Below are 21,933 nucleotides of genomic sequence, written 5' to 3'. Positions count from 1 at the left end.
ATGAAATTCAAGAGCGATTCTGCTGCTGGCAAAACTGTTTAGAGACCGGTCACGACTCGTTTGCATGTTTTTAATCCTCCACATGCCGTCTTCTCTATTAGGGTCCAACATGATGGGAATACATGAATAACTTTACCGGCCATTACTACAGCATCCCTCCCAAACTCAACCAAGCAACTCTAATTTACTTGCATTTTATCAACAGTGTGTCATGAAGCGGGACCCGCCCTGGTCTGGTCTCGGTCTCGACTTGGTCTCAAACCCTCAAAGTCTTGATCTCGTCTCTTTTTCAAAGAATTCTGGTCCTGGTCATTACTTGGTATGAATTCAGACGGTCTTGACTCTAACATTGGGTTGAATGTAATGCAAGCCAAACAGTTATATGTAAAGAGAGAGAGAGAGAGAGAGAGAGAGAGAGAAAGAGAAAGAGAAAGAGAAAGAGAGAGAGGGGGGGGGGGGGAGATGAAGAGAATGGAGGTGAGAGATGAAACACTGAGTTAGTGTTTCTCCCCTCTTTGAGGCTGTACCGGCGTTTTTCATCTTCTCTACCTCCAGCACCGGGAGTGATGGATGAGGATGACATTGATGGATGGCATCCTCGCGACTTTAACCCCCTTTATCCCCCCCCCCCTCCTCTTCCAACACTGAACTAGAATCAATTAAGTGGTGCGCTCTCCTCTGAGCTGGAAATGAGACAATCAGCCAGATATACATCATTTCTGCGTACGGCGGGGGAAACGGCGGGGTGTCGGTCCACACACACACACACACACACACACACACACACACACACACACACACACACACACACACACACACACACACACACACACACACACACACAGCTACACAGAGGCGGGCCCTTACTTAGATTAATATCAAGCCGTGCGGTCACTGTCATCCATTATCACAATGGAGATCGTGCTGCAATGGAGGATTCTTTGTATTATCGGTGAATCTGACCGTTTCTTTCCGTTTCTTTCCCTGATTAATCGATTGTTTAATTGATGCAAAAACAGTAAAAGTTGCTAAAACACTTTCCCAGAGCCTGAAGCGAGGACTTGTTGTTACAACAAACAGTCCAGATATATTAAAATGACAGAGATATAAAACCAGCTAAAGTTTGTCTTTGTTAATTTGATAAATGATGGAAGCCCTTGGTCGATTATTGAAATTGTTGTCAATTAATCCATGAAGTTAGTTTGAGCGCTCAGTGGTGTGTTTACTGAAGTATTCATTAGAGAACAACAAATAAACACATAACAGATTCCTCCTAATGGGTGCTCGATCATATTTTTGTCCTGTGGTTTTAATGGGCTTTTTATGAATGAGAAAACAAAATACAGTTTTGAAAAACAAACGTTCAAAATGCCAAAGCAGCTGATTGCATAATTACACCTTAGTGCCGATACGTGTCGTTATCAATTTAATTTGATCACGTCGACCACACATCAGGCGTGTTTGAACCATGTCATCATCTCAACACGTTGAGTGTAAAAGCTGCTGGTCTGCGTTCGCGGTGTTGACCGTTTTTGCCAATTAGCCGTGAAACAGACAAGAACATGTTCAAGGGATGGAGAAATACAGCGAGACAGAAAGGAGCACTGGCGTTTGAGAGAGGGAGCGGAAAACAAACGAGACAAAAGACAGAAAAAGAAATAACAACGCAGTGAATAACGGGCGTCGGCTCGGAGCGGCTTATCCACACGGCGGCTGACAACAGCAGCAGCCTGCATCTTTAATGAAAGTGTCTGTGGAGGGGCAAGGGTTTCATTAAAACCATATTGGAGGGCAGCATCGTTTCATCGCACACACACACACACACACACACACACAGGAGAACTAACTATCTCTGTAACCCCCCCCCATCATCCCATTTCCTTTGCTTTCTTTCATCTGTGCTGATCTAGAAGCGGAGGAATCATTGAAGCAATGCTAGGCAGATATGCTCTGATACTCTCTCTCCTCGGCTTGTTCACATTTTTTTTGGTGCATAAAGAATACGACAGCCCAGAATATAACAGCCCGTGTGACGGCAGCTACACCCGGAGGAAACCTTGGCAGGAACGGCACGTGAAGAATATACAAGACAGCCGTAGAAACGTCACTGTCAAACGGCGTTATTCCTTCAAGCCTCCCGTGGTAAAGAGATGTGTGGCTTTAAAAAAACGCCTGTGACTTTAACAGGATTAATGGAGGTGGGGAGCTTTGTTTGGCAGACTTGAATTTGCAGAGGGAGTGGAGGAGTAAGTAAGGTGGGGGCATTAATACAAGCGAGGTTAGGGGAGGTGTTTAGGTGGGCTCCCGGCAGCATTAAGACACAGCAGAGGGGAAGCAGATAAGGACAGGACTGAGACGCAGCCACGGAGAGAGAGGAGAGAGGAGAGAGAGGAGAGAGAGGAGAGAGAGGAGAGAGGAGAGAGGAGAGAGAGGAGAGAGGAGAGAGGATGGTCGGGGTGGCGAGATAACGGCGAGGCCCGGAGCTGATAGATGAGGGCAGCTCCAAGGTCAGCCTGGGAGCGTGCATACTATTATACTATATATATATACACTATTATACTATATATACACTATTATACTATACATTTCCTTTCATACACGTCCATGTCTGTATGGCTGTGAAGGAGTATTTGAATGCAAACCGGGCCTTTTGTACGTTCCTCTGGCATCTCTCCACCAGGGGCCCCATCGGAAAAATATTTTAAATATTGTAATAATATGTACAATAGGTTACCAAGAGCAACTCAAAAACACCACGCAGACCAAAGCCTGACCGTGAAGTGAGTCTGAATACGTGCATATAGTATAATTCTAGTGTCAGTTTGAGGTAAATTAGCACCATCTGACATTTACAAATGATATTTAACCGATTAACCTGACCTCTCAATGTAGGCATGAAATGAGACAACACAGGTAGTAAACAGTGCTCATTGTTGGCATTCTTAAAAAGAAACAATCTTATCTCCTTAGGGGTCCAGTAGGTTGAGGGAACGGGTCCATTAATCCACGGCCAACGTGTAATGAGGAAGACCAGCAAACTAATGAGTGCACCTGAAGTTGACAGGGAACTAAGCACATGCTCCCTGAGTGTTAGGAGGGGAGGAGCCACTCTCACTGCCAGCTGAGCTATGAAAAGCATGCCAAGTATGCAGAGAAGGACCGCTGTCCAACAATGATCGAAACTATGCTGGAGAGGGGAGAGGGGGAGGAGCATAATGAAGAGTAAAGGAAGGGCAAGATGAAGATATACGGAGGGGGAGGAATGAAGAGGGAGGAAGAACTAAAAGAGAATGAAGAGGAGAGGGACGACAAGCAAAGCCAGAGGAATACAAAAGACGAGGAGTGAGGGGGGGGTGAAGAGAAAGAGGGAGGAGGGAGGAGGAGGACAGGGAGGGATTAGGGTGAAAAGAGGAGGTAGAAAGGATAATGTAAAGGAAGCAGAGGAGGAGAAAGGACAGCTGAAAGGTAGCAGGGAGAGGAAGAGAAGTCTAGGGAGGCAAGGGAAGTGAAAGAGAGGAAGGGAGGATGAGAGGATGCTGAAGAGGAGGAGGAGGTGGAGGAGGAGAAATTAGCCAGAGGGAGAACTTTGTTCCTGTAAATCACTTGACGTCTTCGTTTCCTACCTGCTCCTGAAGGCGTTCATAAATAGACCACTTTCAACTGCAAAGTGGATGCTGTGCAGATCATAAAGAGGCGGATGAAAAGTGGAGGGGAGGAGGCCTTGGAGGGGCACCGGGGCTCAAAAGCTGGATGTCGCAGCAATCGTTCTTGTGTGTGTGTGTGTGTGTGTGTGTGTGTGTGTGTGTGTGTGTGTGTGTGTGTGTGGTCTGTTTGTCGTGCTGTAGAACTGTTGCTTGAGGCGTCTCTATCCGACTGCTTGTTTTTCTTCAATCTTGCCTTCTTAGGCCGTGTCCACACTACTCCGTTTCCATTTATAAACTCATACGTTTTGCTACGTTTACACCGGGCGTCCACACTACGGGTGCAAGAGTGACAATCAGACGGCTATCCAGACGTCAGTTAGACGGCAGCCATGGAATGCCTGCACCCTCACGCCTCAGCAGGGACACCGCAGGCTCCTCTGGTGTGCCAGAACACCGACCCACGCCAGTTCTCCAGGCGACCACACAAATACAATGATTGAAAAAGAATATCACGTGGTTATTCACGTACAGGGGGGCGTGCGGGTCAACCCGCGTCTCTCGCTCGCTTCCCCTCGGTTTCGTTGTTGTCCGCTCTCACACTCGCCGCTCTGCCGGTTGGCTGGAAGTCCCTGTGGTACTGGAGAGCATTTACGCTTTTGTTCGCTTACCGTTTCTTTGTGAACGTCACAATAGTTGCGGAGAACAAAATAAGCTTTGTCCATCGCCCTCCTCTAAGCCGTAAAACTGGGACTTCAAAACGTCCGCTCCGCTGGCCTGATAATGCCGCTCGTAAATCGCTCCAATAATAGCTTGCTTTCCTCCACATGCGGGCAGTAGGAGCATTAGAAAACGCAGAATTTAACTGCACAGCAGCTGCTAGTATAGACAACAAGGGCAGCAACGCCTGTAATCCGTTATCCATGTTGAATTAAACCACCGGTAGTCGATCGATAACGGGAAGAACCCGTCGTGACTGCTGAGACCCAAGTAGTGTGCGAGTCGCATCTAACTACCCCGGACTTTTCAATAACGTTATTTTGAAACTCCTCCGTTTTTTTGGGGTTTTAAACCTCCGGAGTAGTGTGGACGTGAGGCGTAAACGTAGCGAAAGATATGCGTTGTGGTAGAAACGTAGATGTAGCCTAAAACCACCACGGTTACTGACAGGACAGGTACAGGACTAACTCTCCACGGGGGACAAATTGGCACTGGTGGATGGTTTCATCAGCAATCAATGTATTCATTATGTTTTCAATGAAACGGTTGACTGTTTAGTTAAAGATATTCACTTTGCAATGACACAGATCCTGGTGTTTGACAAGCTGGAACCAGACGGTGTGTGCTTTGCTCGATACACTATAACAATATCTACTTTCACACTACAACAACAACTGAACTAAAGGTCAGTCAGTTACACCTCATTACATACACATCCAATGCAACACCGGACAGCTGACGGACAACGCGGCGGTGTTCCGCTGAAGTTGACCTTTCCTCTACTTCTGAAAGGTCTCCTCTCTCCGCCAGAAGCAGCATCGCCTCCACCCCGCCGTCCTAACGTTGATGCCGCGGGGGATTGACCATGTCAAAGTTGGGACCGACTCAACATCGACCTCCAAAATCTCAGAGATCACCGCCGTCTGGCCGCCTGGGCTCAGGGCACGACCTAGACTCATTCCCCAATTTAATGCTGACATTTACAGGAGGAGGGAGAGAGCCAGGCGGTGCTTGTATTGTCCGTGTGTGGTTAGGGGGAAAAACAGAGAAGAAAAACAGAGATTCGAGATGGAACGCTGGGAGGGAATCTTGCAGCATCGCTGCGCTATTACATTATATTATCTTGTCAGAGACAGAGGATGAGCAAGAGACGCAATGGGTTGTGAACAGCGGCGACGGAGCGTTGGAGAAGTACAAGCAAAAAGCGGAGAGATGGAGGGAGGGATCAAAAGGAGGTAAAGATGTAATTGGAGTGCAGTTAATACTGCTGACAACTCGGTTTGCGGCTGTTTGCCTAGTTTGTCATTGCCAGCTTGGGGGCTGTGAGGCTGGTGTGTGTCCTCCTCTAAACAGGGACGTCTTCCTCACGCACAAACGTTCAACCAGCAGGAAATAAACTGTACAACTATAAACACACACTACATGTGCGCTGTGTTAGAGAGGATGTAGTAAAATGGTCTTGCATATACTCCCAAGGTCGAAATGAATAAAAAAGGAAAACTTTTCCAGCCCGTTTATAGAGCGATTTATGTCGACGGCGACATTATCAGCAGCACAATCCAACGACCAGAAGCAAATGGGAGGATCTGGGATATCTATCTCCGGGGTATTTAACGTTCCCGGGATTAAAATGTTAATAAAAACGCTGCGAGATAAGATATATTTTGGTGTGTCCATTAGTTACGGCGGTCGACTGACTGAAGCTCCCCCCGTTTCTGAGGTAAAGAACCCGTGAATCAGACTAAGTTTCCCCTCCGCCTCTGGTGAAGGGCAGGACAATGTGAACGGCTTAACAGATTGTTCCCGGGGAAGAGGGGCAGCGCCGGTGGTGTTTGAAAGGGGGGCCGGCACCGCCGACCGCTGCAGGAAAGGAGATGAACTGAAAAGGTGATGGAAACGGAGGGAAAGGAGAGATAATGGGCGAGACGAAGAGAATTTGCAAAGAGGAAAAAAAAAGGCCGTGGTAGAGGGAGACTGGTCAGGAGACACAGCTACTGAGGCTCCTGTCCTGAGCTGCACTGGGGAAACCAGGCAGGACGGGTTTTCAGACTACACACATTCTTGCCACTTTGTTTGTCTGGCATTTTAGTGGCATTTGAAGTGAACCCTGTGGCTGCGTTGACCATACGTGTTGTTATAGCAATAAGGGGTCCGAGCCCGAAGGTGAAGTTACAGGTCAATCTACGGTCCAACCTACAACCACAGAGAGCCTGGAGTACAACCAGCAACCCTTTATGTTGAAAGGAGTCCGGTGAGGTAGTCCTCTGGAGGTGTTCCAGTGCAGGCGTTCCAGGCCTCTGAATAGAGAGCTGGACCTCATCAACCCATTGACTCTCTGGGAGACAATAAAGCCGCTTTTTTAAAAACACACTCGGCTCACGTGGCGTTTGCAGCCCGACTCGTAAGCGCTTCACCGGCAGCCAGTCGATACGGCAGAAAGTGGCGACCGTGGAGATGAACGCGACGGCGAGCACGTGCCCGGAGAGCACATTAACATGAGCTATACGCGACGATCCATCACGCTCAATTGATGCACCGATCCAATCGCCTCCGGTGCAGAAAGTCTGAATGTTGGAGGAGGAGCAGGAGCAAAGGGAGGAAGGGTAACGAGCCGCGCACGGGTCATTATTAGATCGCTTTTTGACCTTTCAACTGTGACCTTAAGTAAGAAAAAAATAAATAAATAGCCTCCGAACAATATCTCTGAGCTCAGGGCCGAACGGAGAAAAAGGGGCTTGAAGGGCACAAAGAGATGTTTGAAAATGTTCTGCAAAGATATTCATACATATTTATACATTAAAAAAAAAAAGGAAATTTCTTTTAACCAACTCCAAAACAGCAGGGGAGGAGGACAAACATCAAATCTGAGGGCATATCCCTCTATCGCCATTTCCCGAATGCCTCGAGATGAGTTTTATTCGCTGAGAAACGCATTTCCATATTGTGCTCAGGTGCTAGACGAGCCGGATGCCGGAGACCGCAGGGTCTTCAATAGTCATCACCCAGGACTGAAAGACGCGGTAATAACAACCTTTATAGGCTAGCAGATGCTCCTGCTCTCTAGGTTCTAAAAAGACCCGTTTTAAAACAGAACGAGGCCGCAACCACTGAGCAGAGGACAGCGAACGCAACACAAAGAGGGAAAAACAAGCCCTAGAAACCAAAAACCAAATCCAAAACATTAAATCCAAACCGGTTCATTATCTACATTCTTACTTCGTAAGAGAAAACCTCAGTTTTGTTACAAATATGTTGTGTTTAAAAGTCGTAACAGGAAGCTGACGTCAAAGACCTGCAGAGCACTCACGCGTTCATCAGAGCAAACCGCTTTATCTTTTAGTAACCAGTCCAACAACGGGGATTAATTTAGGGAATGAGTAACCTCTCTTGTTTTCACTGAAGGGCACCTTCATTCAGAGCGTCTTACACTTAAAAAAAAAAGTAGCAGAGCGCCACATGAGTCACGCACAGAGAAGCAAAGAAAGAAATGACACAAAGTGGGCACTTGAAAAAGCTCTCCAGCAGTTTAGCGAGCTTCACGCTCCTCCGAGCCCAAGACGCTTCCTCTCACGGCGTGTAATGTGATTGGGCGGACAGAGAGCGGTTCCTCTGACCCGACATGACGCCGTCGCTCGGTCCCCGGTGATTCGGCCTCGTCCAGATGTGGCGAGCGAGGGCCGTGTACAGAGGCAGAGGTACGGGGGAGCGGCGGCCGAGGTGCCGATGATCTTGAGAAACCGGGGATTTGGCTGCGTAGCCCATTTGTGTTTTTAGCCACAAACACCGTGGACGTGTTCCACATTCATTGTAGGTTCTTCAAACACGCGTGTTCATCCAGGAGGAGTCATTCACATCCGGTTCACCAGGACCAAACTGCGGCAGGTTAACTGCAGCTGCCCCTGATTAAGAAGGGACACATGAGAGACTATTGCCAAAACATAATCTACTAATGATCGTCCCTCTGACTTTATCTTATTTTTTGTTTCCCATTTTGATATTCTCCGTCGCTCCCGCCTGTTACTCACCGGCTCTATATTAAAAAACAACCTTGTGAAGGCCTATAAATAAATAACAGATGCCGTTATAAATTCCAGACAAAGCCATTAGTCACGACAAGAGAGCGATGGGAAATATGCCGATGCGGGTCGTAAATAAATACAGCCGCCATTACATTATGAGTGTATATGCAATGAATGCGGTAGATCTAACGACCATGTAATCACTCCACTGAGTCGTCCAGCGTAGCGTTTCACAGGTAATAGTGTCGTCTCACCGCAATTATCACCGCTTCATGTGAAACCGTTTCGATCCGGACAACGACGGCACAGTTTGGCAACAACTTTATTCTTGTCCTGATGAAACGGTAGTTCGTGCCGCTGAAACGATAAAGTTCTATAAAGTACATAATTCATTAGATTGTCCAAAAACAGCATCCGTTATTTTATCTATAAACTGTTGTTCCGGATGTAAATATCGTAATGAGACCATTTTCTCTCCACAGCTCATGAAACACGTCGATACAGGACTCTGAAATCCAGATTAATGAACTTCCGCAGCAGATCGTTGGTGTTACAAAGAGGCTTGTTAGCTGCCGGTCCTGGTCCGGCACCGCTGCGCTCTGCTCTTTGTCCTCAGACACGTCTCTAATCTTCTCATCCCATGCTGCTCAGTCTTCCTTCAGTCAGTTAACCCAGCAAAGGCAGATTAATGAGAAATGAATCCTTTTAATTCGCTGTAAAGGTCTTCCTCTCCTTTTAACCAGATAAGCTGCTACCAGACTCATTCACGAGGACCTTTACGTCGTGCAGCGTCTTCATCTCAGTGTGCACTAAGATCTCCTCTCTCTCTCTGAAGCTCATTCAATCCACATCTGATGCTTTATAGATCCTTCACTAATCAAAAAGCTGAGCCTCGGCAGAACCGGAGCTGCAATAACCAGTCCGTCAGATGATTAGTTTGCAGAAAGAAAACGAATCAACGGCTCCGTTCATTAGTTCAACATCAGCGTCATCCATCGTGCAGAAACGCCACGCATCGCCGGGTTCAGCTTCGATAACTCATCTGAAAATGTGATTTGCATTTTCTACATTGTTCTGACAGACGTCAATATCAGATGATGAAACAACAAACACGGTTTTTCAATTATAGAAATAAGCCGGAGTCGCCGCCCTGTGCAAGAAAACTCTCATATTTAGAAATTCTTTCTGCTGGCAGCGGGAGCTTCACAGAGCAGAGCGTAAACCTGTTCCTCTATCTGTGATAAACTAGTCAGGGACGAGTAATGAATTGATCCAGAGCAACATGCAAAACACCAACAGAGTGTGAGTGTGTGTGTGTGTGTGTGTGTGTGTGTGTGTGTGTGTGTGTGTGTGTGTGTGTGTGTGTGTGTGTGTGCTAAACCAGATCCTGCAGCGCTGCACGTATCATAGGTCGTTTCCTGCTTTGCCGTGTCGTTAGTCTGTTATCAGCCACCGGACTCACTGGTGAGTCATGCACACGTGGAACAATGACACCATACATGAACCGGTTACCTGGTAACCGGCATAGCGCAGACTGAAGATTGATAGGAATCTAGGAGAAGAGCAGAAACTCCGCAGGGCATGAAAAGTTTGAAGAGGGAACTGGACGAGTCTGTCTTTGTCCCTGAAGCACCTTGAGACTGGAAAGCCGAGCTGCAGCCAGGAGCGGCGCTTTTTTTTAATGCAACCCTTTCTGTGGGTTTCCCAATGTATAATCAGTGCCGTTGTTCGCCACAGAAATGGCTAGTTTTGTGCGTCAAATTCAAGTATTAAGACCGAGTGAAGCCAATGTGGAAGAGGCTCCTCTGGTTGTATAGAAGTCTAGTCTAAAATGACTCTACTTCTCTCTAGTGTCCACCAGGGGGCGACTCCTCTGGTTGTATAGAAGTCTAGTCTAAAATGACTCTACTTCTCTCTAGTGTCCACCAGGGGGCGACTCCTCTGGTTGTATAGAAGTCTAGTCTAAAATGACTCTACTTCTCTCTAGTGTCCACCAGGGGGCGACTCCTCTGGTTGTATAGAAGTCTAGTCTAAAATGACTCTACTTCTCTCTAGTGTCCACCAGGGGGCGACTCCTCTGGTTGTATAGAAGTCTAGTCTAAAATGACTCTACTTCTCTCTAGTGTCCACCAGGGGGCGACTCCTCTGGTTGTATAGAAGTCTAGTCTAAAATGACTCTACTTCTCTCTAGTGTCCACCAGGGGGCGACTCCTCTGGTTGTATAGAAGTCTAGTCTAAAATGACTCTACTTCTCTCTTGATTTATTCCCTCAGTAAACATTGTAAACATGAGTTTATGGTCTCAATCTCTAGTTTACAGTCTTCTTCAATACAGCATGATGTTCATTTAGTACATTATGCTCCATTTAGAGTCACACAGACCATAAAGCAGGGGATGCTTTAGGGGCGGGGCTACCGTGTGATTGACAGGTCTGGGAGTTGTCCTTGTTTTCGTCTTTCACCGTGTCGTCTTCACTTCATGGAAGTTATTTGTCACCTTTTTCGGTCGCCTCAAAATGCCTTTCACTGCCGAATATCACGACGAACCGACGAAATGCCAAACTCTGGGCTTCAGAGCGACGGCTGACGTCATGGTGCCTACGTCCACTTCTTATACGCGGTCTATGGTGATACCTCATACCACATGATGGACGACGTAATAATAAAAAGCTGGTTCCTGCTTTCAACATGCAAAACTGCTTCTACTGTTCTTGTCAAACAATGTTCATTTGCCGTATCAAGTACATGCACCTTGTTAGGGTTTGATTTCCCCATAAACCATCCTTGACTTAAGGTCGCGTTGGCTTCCACCCAGGTCCAATAAATGCTTTGAGTGCCGCTCCACTCGTCCCAAGCCTTCCCGGAGATACCTGTGGTTCCCTTCCACGGTGTTAGGCCAGTGTCAAAGCATTTCACACGGGAGGAGCCAAAACCACAGCCTGTCTTCCTGCCAACAACAGCAGCAGCTGCCATGGCAGCACACTGGGAGGTCCACTTTACAGGAACCGGTCCCTCCTCTGAAATAAAGGGGCAATAAGAACATTTTGCACCTTATGCTCAACCGTTAACAGTCGCGCATCGGAGAGCGGGGGTCCTCCTGGAATTAACACGTAACAATATGCAGACTGACACCGCAAAAAGATTCCTTTAAAATGATTACGCAAAAATAAAATAAAAACAATGCGTGCGCTCGTGTGGCCGGTGTAGCCATGTTTAACCACAGCACGTCCACCAGCTCATCATCATAATCCCCAAATACCTCTACACCACCGGCACAACCTACATTAGGTTGCTAAGCCAACTGCTGCCAAGCTGACAGACACACTGATTAAGATTAAGTCTACTTTCTGGAGCCGAAAAAGCTGTAAATCTGAGGTTTACACGGGGGGGGGAGAGAGATCACACTCCAGTGCATTGCTTCAAAGGGAACTTCACAACAGTGATGGAGCACATGGGGGACTGAACCACATGGGGGGACCGAAACCTCGTGCCAGACCAGCCAAAGCCCGGGACAGTACAAAGTATGCAGGTTTTAAATGCCAGACCTGAATGATAACACTGTGGTTGAAGCATCTGCTTCACAACACTTCAGGACTCGTTTTCGGTGGTCTGTTGTGCCACTCTCCGGGGCTTCAGTGGTTAAGGGGCACCAAGTAGTCCAACCACTATTCAAACGCAATAATTCATGCACTTAGCAATAATGTATTCCATAATTCAGCTCTCTCTATTGCCCCCAGAGCAACCCTTACACGTCTACAATGATGGGGTTCTCTTGGAACCAGACCACTCCAGTCACATCTAACCATAGAAGTCCATCAGAAGGACGGTAGAACAATTGAACCTGGTGGAACCACGCAGCAGTGGACCAGGGCTCACTGTGGAACACGTTGTCTTCTAGTGTGCGTATTAGTTGATGCGTGCGGACGTCACGGCTCCACTCACCCGAATCCTCCTCATCGCGGCCACGATCTCCACTCGGCTGCTCGGCCGCGTCACGTCCAGACTGCCGATGTACTGTTGGGTCAGGAGGGTGAGACATGACAGGGACGACACGTTAACCAAACAGCTGACTTTCACTTCATGCGTTTGTAACGCGTCCACGCGAGGCACATTGTGTTCTTAACGCTCTGACCTCTCTGCTAACGCTGGCTGCAAACTCACTTCACTGTGAACCGAAAGTTACAGAGTGTAACGCCTTCAGAGGAGTAACGTTAACCGTTACAGTGTCGGCTGTTTACGCAGGTCGGATAACGAGGGAGGCCGCGCGTAAAACACACGTTACATGTACATGAGACTTGGACCGTGCTATGCTTGGGTTTCTCGTGAATTCACCTTTGCCTCGAAGTTGATCCCATGCTGGAACGCTTCCTCGTTGTGCAGCGGGATCCTCAGATCGTGCCCATCATCGACGAGGTTGTACTTGGTTTTTGCAGGCATTGTTTCAAAGTGTTCGTTCCTCCACGCCACCGCGAGAAACCAGGAGAGCGGACCGGGTCGGTTTGACCGGGGGAGTAATCCAAGAAAAAAAAGAAGAAAAAAACTATTTCCAAATCCGGGTTAGTGCGTGTTCTCCATCGCAGCGACCCGTCCCAGCACCGCGACGCTCCTACACCGCCGTCAACAGCGGCCAACTGTACTTCCCCCGAGCGCGCTCCCGGTGCACCGCTGCCCTGCCAATGTTCACCGTCACCGCTTTAAAAAGAAATCACACGCAGGGCGAGGAGAAGCAGCGACGTGCGGGGACAGATGTGTTTCCACACTTTTTCCTGTGGCGAGTGTGGAAGTTGGTTTGGTTCTGCCTCCTGCCCCCGGACCCCCCCCCCCCCCCCCCCCCCCCCTCCTCCCGCACAGGGGAGGGCGTGATTGGAGGAGTCCGGGGATCCCACCTGTTTCCATTGGAACAGAGGCGCACCGTGGCTCCTCTGGAGGAGGGGCTCCAAGGCTGGTACCTGCCCCCTCTCTTCCCCTCCTACCCTCAACACACACTCACACACACAGACTGGACGCACACGAACACACAGACTGGACGCACACGAACACACACTGGACGCACACACACGCTCACACTCATGGGAATAACCTGAACGCCACTCACGCAAACAAAGGAGTGGTGTTGCGCAGACTGTAGCCTCTAGTCTGTAAACGTTGGCATTGTTATTAACAGACGTAATGGATTAACTTGCAACGTTGTTTTTTTTATATGCACATTAGGAATATACTATAGAATAACCTGTTGCATGACCATCACTTTTCATCACCAGTAAGAAACGGTTCAAAGACACCGGCTGGAAGATGAAGTGTTCTTTACACCTTATAGGAATTAAACTGTCTTTACAGATGAGGTTCACGAACCTCGGCCTCCGTGTAAAATACAAAGAGCAAGACTACCAACTAGTGGCCATATCTGCTATAGAGGAATTGTGATTTCTTTCTGTTTATTGCTCTGTCTGCATTGTTCAATAAAAGGCTTATATAATGTTTCTGTGAATGACTCGTCACTCATATAGAAAAGAGTAGATCAAATATGTCCCAAAGGCAGAATCTTACCTTTTTAATGAAGGTACTTCAAAGCAGAAATATTCTCTCCCCATTTCATGATCCAGTTATTTATACAAAAAAACCTTAATGAATAAATAAAGTGAGATTAACTTCTTTAATTACATGTTTTATCATGAGTGAGCATGCTGCTTTAATTAATAATCAAACATGCAGGACAAACTGAAAGGATTAAATATATTTTTAAAAAGCTGTGAAATAAAAAAAAAAATCAAGGACATCTATTCAATAAAAGACTTTTATACACATCTTTATGAATGACGTTAGCACGGCCAATATCGTGCAGTGTGGTGCAGCAGTATGTGAGATTAGCCGTAGACAGACAGAAAGATGCACTAACACACACTCACTCACACACACACACACACAACTGCTCTCATTAAAAACACAGATTCATAATTGCATCAGTAGGAATCAGAACATATTTAAGACGCTGAACAACGCTACGAAAAAGAACATTGTCAGCCTAAACACGGTGCGAGATGTACGCAATGATGATGTGCTAATTTGTGTTGTTGGTCATTAAAGACAGATCCGCCACACATTCTGCTCAAGCATCTGGAATAAGAACGCCTCTCCAGGACAAGAGGCGCTCCATGAGGCCCGGTGAAATGTGGTCGGCAGACGCAGCAGCGCCGCGTTCCTGTTTAATGCACAGACCATCTGTGTCACCCCGGGAGTAAAGATGCATGCAGAGGTGGTCCCAGAAGGGGAGGAGAGGGGAAGTGGGGCAGCAGTAATTCACATTCTCACCACCTCTTTGGAAATACATAAAGTCATGCTGCTTATGATGTCCTGAGGGCTTTTTTTACGGTGGCAGGATGATGATTTTTCTGGATGTTAAGGCGTTGAAAACTGGCATCTGGCTACCAAAATGTTGCCCCCCTGCTTATTAAAACCTAACCATCATCCGTAAGTCATTGAAATTCATTTCCTGTGTTCATTTTATGAAAGACGCGTAGATGATACAGCTTTGAACAGAATGATTAGAAGCAATCTCTGAGCTCCGACATTGTCTCCATCATGTTGACGCTGAGGCCCCACAACGCTCTTATTATTGCCTGTTTCTTCGAATGCGCAGAACTTTGAAGAATATCTCCATAATGACGGTTGTATTGACGTATTTGTCTTTAAACGTCCCCGAGGTCAGGACCACCTCGCCCTCATGACAGCACAGCATCTCGCTGGCAGACGAGACCAGCTGCTGTCCCTGCATGAGGAGTTATTGCTGAATAACCGGTTTGTACCCCATGAGCTCTTAAGGCTCCTTTAAACGGATAGAGAGCGATCTAATCCCCGACAGGACTTCAAATACATGTTGATCTGTTGATTAGGGCTTCTGGCTTTCGAGGCATACGCTCTCTACGTGAAGTAGCTTTTAGAGATCAGTGCACGAAAACAACACGGTTCCACTTATAAGCCCCAAAAAAGGCAACATGATTCCACAGCAACACAGCAAAACATGGCTGCTGTACTGGAGACTCTTCCCACAGAGAACGGACACAATGGCTGAGCACATAAGAGCGCGCTCACAAAAGAGCTGCTAGTGTGTCATGGAGTCCAGGGAGGACTTCTTTATTTCTACACAATGCCGGTAATCCTACACAAGACATGCATGTTACAGGCTTTACACAGGTCACATGTAATGACGCGTCAGCCCTCAGGGGAGGCTTTTGGTAAAATAGTGTTAGCTTGTTGGTCATCGGTGGCCTGTTTAGGGGGTACTGCGCCTCTTGCCCAATGCATGCTGGGATAGGCTCCAGAACAAATTGTTTAGAATATGTATTTAAATTAGCATTTTCAAGTTGTTTCGGGTGGCTGAGCTCTACTACGATCGCTACCTACTGTAGATATCACACTTATAACCAAGAGTGACTTCGTGAGGCCACGCAGACTCGTGCTAAGCTAGCACAGGTCAAGGGCACTAGATAGAGGACACACACTCACAGAATTCAGACTCAGAATGGCGGACAGTGAACGCAGCGCACTGTACAGTTACACACCCTTTTCGCACTAATCTGACTTCGTCTGAAAGTCTTTTCCTCTATCCGCACTAAGCTGCTACTTTTCACATCTAAAAATGGCACTTTTAAAGAAAAAGAAAAAAAAGAAAACTCCCTCTTGAGTGGATTAATCCGAACACGTTGGCCTCGTGTTTCTCGTGTTTCAGTGTGAAACGAAGCATTAGTTTTCTTTCTTGGTGCCAACTCCAGTCAGCGCTGGGTCAGTGTGTCAGCAGGAGCCCTGGAGCTCAGATCCTCTCTCCCTCCCTCCTGCATCTATCTCCGCCTATAGCAACACACACACACACACACACACACACACACACACAGAGAGAGCCCGTACACATCTTGAGGGCCTCTTAAGCTGAATTAATAATGGTGATTTCAAAGAATGTGGGGCAAGGCGAGGAGCAGATCCACTTATCGTGGGAGAGTTTCAGTGGAGAAGACAGACAAAGAGGGAACAAATGATGACAACGATGCATTTCTACAGTAATTGTGCTCGGAGCTGTGTTACAACATGGGATATTAACGGAACTGGGAAATTGCAGCTCACTCGGGGGGGGGGGGGTAGATCACTAAAGTCTTATGGAGCCCACTGAATCTGTGATCCGCGTACATGCAAGGCTCTGCCAGCGTTAATTAACCGATGTGTGTTGAGGCAGCAGTTATTTGAGTGCCTTCCTTAGGATGGCCTTCATTTTTTTGGGAGATGTTTGGTTAAATCAGGCTGGAATGAATCCAGAGGGCTCAGTGAGAACAGCAGCTACCAGACTCATCTCAGCGCTTTGGTTTCTTAAGCTATGTTCATGTTTTTTTTTACACTGTCTGCATGTATTTGACATTCATCTTGCTGTGAGTTCACAGATAGCAAACACTTGACTGTGCTCCTTCTGAGATACAGCCACTTTGTCATCATACTACGTCTAATCTTTGGGCTCATGGGACTACTGTTTTTTGTCCTGAATTATGACGAAATATGTAGAGAATAAAACGTTATTATCATAAGAAAAACTCTATTTTCAGCCAAACAGTTTCACCGATTTTGAAAATTCAGAGATCACTTCCACTCAAGGACATTTAAGGATGCAGAAGCTGCACAAATGGACTGAAAGTGTGTCATCTTCTCAGCCTACAGCCGAGCTGTGTGCACGTCACTGCACAGAGCTCTCTTCCTCCTCCACTTCTTTCATTTAAATGATCTTTACAAGCCTCCAGAGGTGAAAGGCTCCAGTATTCAAGAGTCAAACATCTGACGGGTTCATAAGCCTCAAGCACAACACATACCTACAACACATACCTACAACACATACCTACAACACATACCTACAACACATACCTACAACACGTCGCACATCAACATGTTTACATCGTGACTCTCTCTGCTGCAGGTTGACGCAGTACAGCCGAAGAGTGAAAACAGATGTAAGGGCGCCACCATGTGGACACACTATAAGTGCAGAACACAACTATTAGTATACACTATTTGTGTGAAAGAAATATATATATCTATATATATATATAAATCCAGTTTCCTTTAACAGCATGGGGTGAGACTGCACAATGTTGCTCACACATCTGTGTTATTTGAATTCATTCATTCATTCACTTCATCATTTAACTTCTAACTCTGAGTATTATTTATTCATTCATTCATTTATTGATTACAGAAAACAGAGTTTAATGACCTATATATTTTCAAGTCTTATCATTTTACCTATACATAACATATGGTTGTTTAATACTAAATATGTTTTCATTTTGATCACATTCAGAGACTGTAAACATTGTGCCACTCCGTTGCCTGGCAGCCAGAGGACTCTTTTATGAACGAGCGCATAAATCTGTATTCAGCCAGCTTCTCCCGGAGACTGAGGTCCAAAAGGTTTCTTCTTCTTCGTCTTCTTCTTCTTCCTCCTGAGCTGTTCCACCCTCTCTCTCACATTGTGTGCTCCGCCCTCACTGGGCCCATGAAAGTGTCGCCACAAATCTCAGCAGCGCTCTCCTGTTGTGAGCCTATTGACTCAGTCCGGTGTCGAACACACTGCAGTAAACCTATCAAGGGGGCGAGAGGTGTGATTCATTTTCAGTCATGGCCCGGAGGACAAGTTTCTACAGGTGCACACACACACACACACACACACACACACACACACTATTACAAAGCCTTTTTTTTAAACTATACTGAAGACTCTGCCGTGGGAATTTCTCTCTTGTTTGCATTTCCTGGCTACATTTTTTGTTATGTCTTCAAATATATCTTAAAGTACTTTATACTATATATTCATGATCATTTAGTTTTCTGTAGATCCATCACTTAACTAGCAGTACTGCAATTTACATTTAGAATGTTAGTATTAACAACAACAAAGGTGCAACTCTTTAGCAGAATAGGCCCTTTCATATGTAGGTGGTCCACATGCTGCTGAATGTTTACTTCCATATGTATTGCTGGGTAGCAAATGCACTAAATGAAGTGCAATCAAACGTACACTATTTCCCCAAAAGCTAACAGTCTGTTATCTGTAAGTGACTGCAACTTGTTCAGCATTATGTTTGGATTTTAACTTGTGTAACTTTTCTTTGCTGTTCGTTGATACTTTTTTGTACATTATAAGAACAACAGCTCTGATTATACTAGATGTTCATTAGAAGTGACGGATCACAAAACTGTGCCGTGACCCGGATTCGAACCGGGGTTGCTGCGGCCACAACGCAGAGTACTAACCACTATACGATCACGGCGAGCTAGACCGGTGTCTGCCACGAGGTGGGGGACGGGTTAATTAAGCCAGGCTGTGGTGGAAGAAGACGCTTTAAAGGGTCTCACTTGTTATGTTAAGATATAATTACTGATTAGACATAAACATAATTATCACATCTGAGCGTCCAGGTGAGCTTTCTGTTGGTTGGAAAGTATTTTATAGTTCAGCATGAACATGTGGAGGTTTAATTACTAATAATTTGGCTAATAATCGTATTATTATGGTGGTGGCAAACTAAGGGAAGCAACTTGTGACAAACAACAACTTCAACAACGTAAAGATAATGTTGTGTTTCAATAACAAATATAATAATAATAATATCAAAATATTAATTCATGAGTATCTTTGTATCTTTGTATCTTTGCCGCACAAAGTTCCTTCCCATCAACTCCCCTTAAACAAATAAACATTCAATTGCAATTTAAGGCAGACCACATTTAATTTATTAAATGTCCTGATGAAATCTCTTTCAGATATTTTTGCAGAAACTGATAATTAATTCCCACGTTGTGTGAAAAATGAACTTCTCACCATGTCACTTCTTTAATCAAACACTCAGATTATTTACAAGGGTTATTCACTGTCCTCCCATATCGGATTTCTGGGTTACAATTTGTTGTGTTTCTTAACTAATTACAACATGCAGGAAATAGCTTGAGTAACTGATAGTAGACCGTCCCGGTTCCGGCCGATCAGAGCTTCAGTCTGTCCAAGCCCAGGTTGTGTCTGTGCGGACCGGGACACGAGCTTGCCGCCGGGGCGGACCGGAGAGGGACGGGCCGGTCCACCACGGTTCCGAGGGTTCCCCGGGGCTCGGGGACGGCGAGGCCTGGGCTGGATGTGACAGAGTGCTCGTGCTCGTGGGGGTGCAGGTGTGTGTGGTTGTGACGCTGAAGCCCGGTGTGTCCTCCGTCTGCTCTTGCGTGGGCCTGCTCCTCCACAGCGGCAGCCTAAAGGGGAAGAGACACGAGGAAGTAGCTGTGGATGAGTGGAGACACAGTGACTGAACCATAGACGCTATCTGCGGAGCTGCAATATTTCCTCTTGACCTATACCGTCTTTAACAATGCCCGTTTGAAATGTGGGGGAACAGATCTGAAGCAGGTACCTGAGGTTCGTAGATCTCACACTTCACATCTACGGGCTTGCGGTTCCGATACGAGCTGTCCTTCTTTCCGACAGGCAGTCTGACTTCAAACTGGTCCTCGTGGGCCACGTGCGAGCCCAAACAGAAGCCTCTATGCTGAGCGGAGACACAAATGGAGATCGGTTGAGCCTGGAGTCTCAACATCTGGTTTGAAAGCCTGAAAAGGTTCAAGAACGGTGTCTCACAGCAAACTGACAGTCCATAGCCGGGCAGTCGCTCGGTTCGCCGGCATCTGCCGTCTTTGAACACACCGTCTCCAGGATCGTGAACTCCACAAAGTAGGATGGACCATCAACCCACTGACAAAGCACACGAAGCACACGATGCATACAGATGTAGTTCGGTCAAGATCGCTGAACGTATACTTTCTCTTTCAAAAATAACTCGATTAACAGGTATCGTTCCCGACCTGTGAGCTGGCTCTCGTAATGTTCTCCAGAGTGAAGTAGTTGGCCAGGCGGCTCTCTTCGTTGAACCTCTGCAGCGAGAGGTTGGCCGTCTCTTTGACGACGGGCTCGTTGAGGTTTTCAGCCGTGGGACAGTCCGGACACACGTCCACCACCGCGGTGGCCGGAACTAAACACGAGCATTGACAGGGTCAAAGGGTCAATGTGGAGGATTTAACCTCCATCCTGCAGCATGAACTCTTTCAGCCGTCATTCCTCTGCTTTACCCCCCAAAATAAGTCTCCTACAGGCTTGTAACACAGTGTCACAGAGAATTTGTGTGTTTTTGTGTAATTAAATGAACGACGAAAGAAACCTACCTTCACGTAGAGCACAGGAGTAGCTGTGAAGTTTGACTTGAGAGTCAACAGAGGCCGATACCTCACACTCTCCATACACCTGATGGACACAAACACATATATATATACATATATATATATACATATATAAAACCAAACTGATAGGTCAACTTAGATAACATATGCAAATGTTAAACAAAGCATCATTATAGAACTGTATTGTAGGAGTGAAGATACCACACTGTGGTACTTACTGGAACAGCACCAACGTCTCTGACTTCACATTGTTTCCATGGTTTCCTGCTGGTGATGTGGCATTTGGTCTCCATGACATCAATGGTCAGTTTGTAGAATGACCCACCTATCTCCTGCACACACACACACACACACACACACACACACACACACACACACACACACACACACACACACGTTTCTTTTCATGTATATGTTTTGAGCAGCTGCTGGTAATTTGGTGCATCTTTCAAGATACAAGATGGCGTTGAACCGTGTTCCTGTTTTAGTGTGTGTGTGTGTGTGTCTGTGTGTGTGTGTGTGTGTGTGTGTGTGTGTGTGTGTGTGTGTGTGCGTGTGTGTGTGTGTGAGAGTTCGCCCTCACCTGTCCATGAGTGTGAGAGAGGTCGTACAGTCTGTTGAGGCTCAGGATGTATCCATCTGTCCGGTCCTGGTTGATCTGCTCCAGGGCCTCTTCGGCCACCCTCACCGCTTCAGGGCTACTGCAGCCCGGAGGGTCCGGCCCGGCTCTCCCCCCCTGCTGCAGCAAAGCCAGACATAGGACCAGAAGGTACACACTCATCCTCTAACAGACAGACACGCACGCACACAAACACAGATTGGGACGAATAAAACCCCTGATTTCACCCAATTTAATCACTAAAGCCTCTCCCGGAAGATCATTTAACGTTTAGACTGACACAGACTTGTAAATCTTCCTTTGCAGGACCCGTAATCCTAGTTTTTCCAGGCAGGGTTTGGACGGAGGCTGATACTGGACTTTCCCCTCTTTGCCGAAGGATGAGCAAACAGTTGCTATCTGCTGCTCTGCAGGCCAATGGCTGGCTCCGACTGGCTGATGGGTCACAGTGCACTGGGGACAGTTACAAAAGAACGACGAAGTCACGGCGAAAAAAACAGGATCGAAATGTGGAATCTTTGCGAACGGCTTCCTGCAGCATAAGCCTCTTCTGCTGCCCATTTGTGTGTTAATTATCTTCCAAAGAGTGTCGCTGAATCCAAAGCTTCCTGTTGATGCCAGACTGAACTGCTTACATTGAGTGCAAACGACAAATTCAAACAAATAACCGCACCGCCAACAAA

The 21,933-nt window shown here is 46.7% G+C and overlaps 2 protein-coding genes and 1 non-coding gene across 5 annotated transcripts in view; all 3 read right to left on the bottom strand.

The window, feature by feature from the left end:
• The window catches only part of nos1apa (nitric oxide synthase 1 (neuronal) adaptor protein a), a 119,162-nt gene extending 106,013 nt beyond the window's left edge, over positions 1-13,149 (bottom strand). For both annotated transcript variants that reach the window (XM_068725119.1, XM_068725121.1), the window contains exons 1-2: positions 12,712-13,149; positions 12,322-12,393 (exon numbers count right to left, since the gene is read on the bottom strand). In XM_068725119.1, coding sequence (XP_068581220.1) covers positions 12,322-12,393; positions 12,712-12,816 — 177 coding nt within the window. In that variant the 5' untranslated portion in view covers positions 12,817-13,149. The remainder of the gene's footprint in view (positions 1-12,321; positions 12,394-12,711) is intronic.
• A 5,462-nt stretch (positions 13,150-18,611) lies between these two features.
• Positions 18,612-18,683, bottom strand: trnah-gug (transfer RNA histidin (anticodon GUG)). The gene has a single exon. It is a non-coding gene; the product is annotated as a tRNA-His (tRNA).
• A 440-nt stretch (positions 18,684-19,123) lies between these two features.
• LOC137883574 (fetuin-B-like) lies at positions 19,124-21,658 on the bottom strand. Of its 2 annotated transcripts, none has more exons than XM_068725116.1 (8): positions 21,531-21,658; positions 21,215-21,415; positions 20,850-20,963; positions 20,617-20,695; positions 20,260-20,426; positions 20,036-20,149; positions 19,812-19,946; positions 19,124-19,653 (listed from the first exon to the last, which is right to left on the bottom strand). In XM_068725116.1, the coding sequence occupies exons 2-8, from the start codon at positions 21,410-21,412 to the stop codon at positions 19,396-19,398; spliced, it is 1,065 nt and encodes a 354-aa protein (XP_068581217.1). In that variant the 5' UTR covers positions 21,413-21,415; positions 21,531-21,658; the 3' UTR covers positions 19,124-19,395. The 2 variants fall into 2 exon arrangements, with proteins under 2 accessions (XP_068581217.1, XP_068581216.1); XM_068725115.1 differs by having other exon boundaries at positions 21,537-21,658.
• Positions 21,659-21,933: the final 275 nt, after the last annotated feature.

The sequence above is a fragment of the Cebidichthys violaceus genome, unplaced genomic scaffold, assembly GCF_023349555.1.
Source record: "Cebidichthys violaceus isolate CVI_PGR_0920_01 unplaced genomic scaffold, fCebVio1.0.p SCAF_33, whole genome shotgun sequence".
NCBI lineage: Eukaryota > Metazoa > Chordata > Actinopteri > Perciformes > Stichaeidae > Cebidichthys > Cebidichthys violaceus.
This window is presented reverse-complemented; position numbering and strand designations above follow the sequence as displayed.

Bases quoted from the DNA above. Each gene is read 5' to 3' on its own strand.
- LOC137883574 (XM_068725116.1), bottom strand. From the start codon at position 21,412: ATGAGTGTGTACCTTCTGGTCCTATGTCTGGCTTTGCTGCAGCAGGGG. The intron at 20,696-20,849 runs GTAAGTACCACA...TGTGTCCATCAG, and splicing joins GAGACGTTGGTGCTGTTCCA to GTGTATGGAGAGTGTGAGGT. The intron at 19,947-20,035 runs GTGAGACACCGT...GTCTCCGCTCAG, and splicing joins CTATGGACTGTCAGTTTGCT to CATAGAGGCTTCTGTTTGGG.